Source organism: Olea europaea, chromosome 15 (assembly GCF_002742605.1).
Source record: "Olea europaea var. sylvestris chromosome 15, O_europaea_v1, whole genome shotgun sequence".
Classification (NCBI taxonomy): Eukaryota; Viridiplantae; Streptophyta; class Magnoliopsida; order Lamiales; family Oleaceae; genus Olea; species Olea europaea.
The window spans coordinates 12421455-12426974 of record NC_036251.1 but is presented as its reverse complement, the minus strand read 5'-3'; the positions used below and the strand labels follow the sequence as shown (position 1 = coordinate 12426974).

At 37.4% G+C, this 5520-nt stretch overlaps 1 protein-coding gene across 1 annotated transcript; it reads right to left on the bottom strand.

Moving 5' to 3' along the window:
- Positions 1-425: 425 nt before the first annotated feature.
- Positions 426-4815, bottom strand: LOC111410200 (oligopeptide transporter 4). The gene is made up of 6 exons (XM_023040440.1): positions 4197-4815; positions 3676-3773; positions 2022-2585; positions 1673-1925; positions 1414-1596; positions 426-1242 (listed from the first exon to the last, which is right to left on the bottom strand). Exons 1-6 carry the CDS (start codon positions 4734-4736, stop codon positions 628-630), a joined length of 2253 nt encoding a protein of 750 aa, XP_022896208.1. The 5' UTR covers positions 4737-4815; the 3' UTR covers positions 426-627.
- Between the last annotated feature and the right edge of the window lie 705 nt (positions 4816-5520).

Genomic DNA, 5520 nt, shown 5'->3' with positions numbered 1-5520 from the left:
ATAATTAAAAATTAATTAAGTTAATTAATTGTCAAAGCAGAACCGTATTAAATTAATTTAATATTTTAAGAAAAGTACTCAAATTGTATTCTATGATGCTAATACTACTTACAGAATAATGAAGTATTAAAAGTTTGTAATTAAGATTTATTAAATAAATCCAGTATTAAACATTGTAATAAACGAAAAAATTTAACATATAAAATATAATACCATTTGTTTATCATAAACTTCATTTTATTTTTTTCTCCCTTTCATGACATAATTGAAGTATCAATTATAATAATATTATTTACACAATTAAAATTGATTGAAAATTTCTTTGTTCTGTGTCATAGTTCATTCAGTTTTAGAAATTTTCTACGGGTTGATAATTATTCTTCCTTACTGCTATTTCCTAGTGGCAGCAGTTTCATTGTTCAGTAGAAGTTCAACTATAAAATGACTGTATAGAAGAGTCAAATACAAATTCACTTTCTTCGAACAGAGTTCTATTGAATTCAGAATTTACACAGCTTTCTTGTTGAATCTCTTGGTGTAATTCTTGAGTATACTAATAGGAAACAGCAGTGGGAGAAATCATTATGGAAGTTGAACCTGAAATGTGCGAAGTACATGCACAATATATCAGTTCACTGGACAACCATCAACTGATATTCCTTTAGCTGTTGGACAAGTTGCTAACTCGCAGTGTTCCCCGTCCGTGCCCCACCAAGTTAACCCTCTATTCTCCATCCCGACAGAGAAATAGAGTAGCACGGCCATGAAAGCGACCCCGGCATCTAGAGCTGCTGAAAGAATGTAATTGTACCTTTGCCACCACTGCTTCCGATAACGGAAGACGAAAAAGTTGAAAATCGTTCCAACGATAATCCAGGCATTGTAATTCAATGGTGTTGCTGGTGGCATGGCATTTGTCGCCCCGAGAAGGACCGGAAGGTTAATAAGAGGAATCCAAGATTGTTTTGGGAATGCCTTGTGTAAGAACCAAACTAGGACAGGTCCAACTGCACCCATAAGAAAGAACCAATTCATGGAACTATAATTTCCGAGACTTCCAAAAATTCTTTTCGGTCCGACCAATCCCCATATGACTGATGCATCAAAGAAGACCCTATCTCCAGGGCATGTCCATGGACTATCTGGTGGAAGGAGCTCGTCCTGGCATATATTCTCAATGGAGTTGAGCAGCCACCACGCAACAGCAATGTTGATAGTTCCCGCAAAAATTGTTCCAATGAACTGCCATTTTAGCATCAACATAATAAAACAGTCGAAAAAGAACAAGAACAAAAAGGGAATGTTGATATTGGTATACAACTCCTTAACAAAATGAGTCAATTGTTTCGATAATTTTCTCGCCCAAAAGTTAAATCTGTCACCAAGTTGTGGAAATGAACAATGGAAAATTACCTGAACTATGAACATTGATCTGGGAGGGATCTTCATGTAGTGACCAAGCTTGAAATCGCTGAGGAAAGAGACAGCCTGGGCCATGCTCATGTAGCCGTAGGTTTTGAAGCACACATTAGCGATTGGTCTTCCCGGGTATATGATACCCATAACATACTCTGTGATTATGTTCAAGCCTGGTGTCTGGAAATAAAACAATTATAGCTTAGCAGGACAGAAACAGATTTTACAAAGATGCCAAAAGTTTTCGATTAATTACCTGATTTGTTGTGGCAGTAATAATGCTGATTGGAAGTGTGAAGATAAAGGCCATGGCACTAGCAAAAATGAGTCCCCACCATGGCATCTGAACTTGCTTGTTCAAGATGATGCAGAGTACTAACGAGACTGCAAGTGTCACTCCAAGCAATATATAAAACCACGTCGAAGGTATGTCCTTGTATCTTCGCATAAGTCTCGTATGGATATCTTCTTTTTCCTTGTACGAAGCACGGTATCTTTCATAGATTTCTCTGCAAATTACAAGTTAACGAAATATCGAGTTGTTAGAAAAGTTCATACACGATTGTAGAAACTAAAATCTTGTTCGTTTTAGAGTCTGTTGTTACCTTCCGTAGAAGCAGGTAACGTGTGTCAAAGTGGCGGCAATAGTAGCGAAACCAAAACCATATGTCAAGGCAAAGAACATGCTTAGATGTATCCGTCCTTGTTGTTCATAGCTATTCAAATCCAACTCGAACCGATCATTAACAATTGCTGTTATATTATAAGTCTGACCCTCAGCAGTGAACAAGTGTGAGGAGAAAATGGGAAATCTCCGAGCACCATATAAGTCGACTCCCCAATAAGATATAGGGAGTACAATGTAGATGATCAGAAAATACCCTGCAAAGACATTGAGAATGGCAAAGAAGGGACATATGAGTGGACTGAACAAAAAGGATGCTACAGCAGACCAATCTAATGTTAAGGCCCCGACTCCAAGGCCTCGCATGCCCGATCCAAGCTGTTGGGCCGTCACGGACTTGGAGAAAGCCCAGCAGATCCATGAGATGCTTGTGACAGTTGGGAAGAGGAATCCCGGGACTAAGTACCAAGAAAAGCTGCAAATTAGTGCAATAAGGAAAAACTTCGCTCTTGACATTCGCTGCTCGTCTTTTTCGTGCAACGCTCTGCAGTGGCAACATTCAAATTATCAGTACTGACCATATTTGGCTAATAAGCTTAAAAATGTTAGCAAATGTCAACTGAAAGTCTGAAAGTGCATGTTCGTTATCGTCAATGTTGTCTGTCTATATACAGTCAAGTCGAGCCAATTTACAGAAAGATAATAAAGATTAACCCCGAATTTCAATCCATTTAATGTAAGTTTATAATTTAATGTTGATAAAAATTTTACACCAAGTGACATAATAACTAATAAGCCGCCCCCAGGGAGGATAGGAGTGAGGTTATCTCACGCCTTGTTGGCAGCCGCAGTGTGGGGGTTCGATTCCTGAAACATGGAATTGGACTCCTTGTAAGTGCAGAGTACAGGTAGCTCTTGTTCCCTGGCCTGTTGAGGTACGTCCAACGATTTACCTCCCTCACAAAGCTCTAGGGACGGGGTGGTGGGGCCCTCAAGATTGAGGTTCAACCCTTTTTTTTTTTTTTAATAAGCCAACTGGATGCTTTCATTACAAGTCAACTATATGTGATGTCCACTGGTCCCTGAATGGAGCCAGAATATAGGATTTACAGATTGGGAAATCTCTACAATTATTGAATGCATGAAAGTGCAAGTGGGAAAACTACTTTTAAAGTTGCAAGCTGGCTAAAACTTGCATGTGAACCCTTGACAAAGAATCCTATGTCTTTCCCTGCTGCCAACCCCTTTCTTAATAGTAAAATTTCATCATTTTTTTTTTTACCTTATTTGAATTATGAAATACAGATTCAATGCTTCGATAATGTCTATTGGATTGTCCTAACGTGTCCAACACAAAAAGATCTCGAGTCCAAGTCTTACTACCTATAAGTATATTTATCTTATCTACACGTCTTGTTTATACTAAATTATGAACCTACCTCCCATAATCAAATATGGTATCATGGTGCAAATTAAGTTAACTTACTTAGCTCCTATTTGATAGAAATTATAATCAAGATTTTTATCAAAATCAAAGTTAACAATTAATTTTAAATACATATTTTACGAAGGTAAATTTTTCAATCATATATTTTATTAACTTTTATCAAAATCTGCTAAAAAGCTCATCTTACCGAAAAAGTGAGACCTGGACAAGAGTACTTGGCCACCACATGTGAGCCGGCTCAACTACATATTTTCTCAAGAGCCCTGCCCAACCATATCCCAATACCTGCCAAGTTCAACCCATATGCAATATGCTTTATTTTCAATATAATTTATATAAAATAATTTCTTAATGTTCACAGCAAATTAGGGTGAATTCTGCAAGTAGAAATTGTATAATTTGACACTGAGAAAGAACACAAAAAGCAAGTAGCTTAAGTTTGATGAAAGTAACAAAACAGCCTCACCGATGCTTCCTGTTAAAGTTTTAACGACTGTTTTGAAAATCAGACATTTCAAACCAATTTAACCGGAAAAATTGAGAACTGAGGATGTAAGAAATCCGGTCCACTGGATGGTTCAACTCCAGGTGAACATTTTTGACCTTGTAATGGTCGAGTTTGAAAAGAAAAACAGTTTTCTTCCAACAAAAGACTGATTTAAAATGTTTAAGGTGTCTGTGTGTGCAGAGAGAGAGAGAGAGAGAGACCTGAGTGGTAATGATAAGCAACCAACCGGCCAAGAACGATATTTTCCGGCGATAAAAAGCCTTAATAATGGTAACAATTCCGACGGCATAAGCCGAGCCATTACCAAAAGCACTTCCAGCATTAGCAAATATAGATATCAGTACATGCTCCTTCAAGTTAAACGGACCAGGGTTCAGAGAAAACAATCTGGATCCGAACCCTGGAATCCGGAACTTGGTGGTAGGCAGTGTGGCAGCCAAGAAGTGGCCAATGGGGAGAGTGGAAACTAGAACAGTTATCTGTGTGATGACAAGTGGCTCAGTCCGGTAGGAGAAGAATTGATTGAGAAATGATAGTAGCCCACATGATAATAGGCCCAAGAACCACATCCGGAATGTCCATACAGGTAGGGTCGGATCGTCGGAATTAGAGACGGTTAGCCGGACTTCTTCAATTGGCGACTCGTCATCATCTTCACCATTGACGAGGCCACGCTCTTTCGAGTCATGGTGGTTGGCGATGGTGGTGCAATTAGAAGTTTCGACTTGTAAAGTTCCCATGATGAGGAGCTACAAACGAGAGAGCAATATAGAAGATTTAATTTGATATTTTGGTCTCTTGGGTTTCTTTATATTTTGGTTTTGTGGGAATTGCAACTTGATTTTGTGGCCAAAAAGTCACACAGTGGCTTAGTAGGGAGATTGAGTGTGAGTGAGTGAAATTTTTTACCTACCTAGGTGGGGTGGGGGTTCGTTTAAATCATATTAAAGAATCAAAAAATTAAAATTTTGTTAATTTTTTTTTTTTTTTTTTTTGCAAGTTAGGAATTAAATAAATATTTTTACTTTCCATGATTAAATATGAAACTGATCATGTGCTCAATAAAAATGAACTTGACATGTACGTATAAGGAAGGGGATTATATTTTAGCTCTTCTTTTATTTGTGCTTATGAAAATTTACTACTTTGACAAAGTCAATGGTTTGGAAACTTATCTTTTTTGTCATTGTGCAAACTTTAGGTCAATGTTTTGGAATTTTGAGGTCTCCTCACATGGGCTTGCCTTTTCTAAAAGAAAATAGGTAGACATCAAAATTCTACTAATATTTTAATATTTATCAAGGGAAAATTGCAGCAGCGATCCCTAATCTTTTCATTTTTTACAGACTTAAACCAAATCTTCATTTTGTGTCAGTGAATGTCCCTAATTTTTCATAAATATGCACCTAAAATCAATCTGAACGGAAACAGTCCAAAGCACAGTCAGTTGATTAGAAAATTTTCTCGAACTATTTGCTATCGCGGCTATTTTATTGGATGTTGATACTTTTTTTGACAATGTTT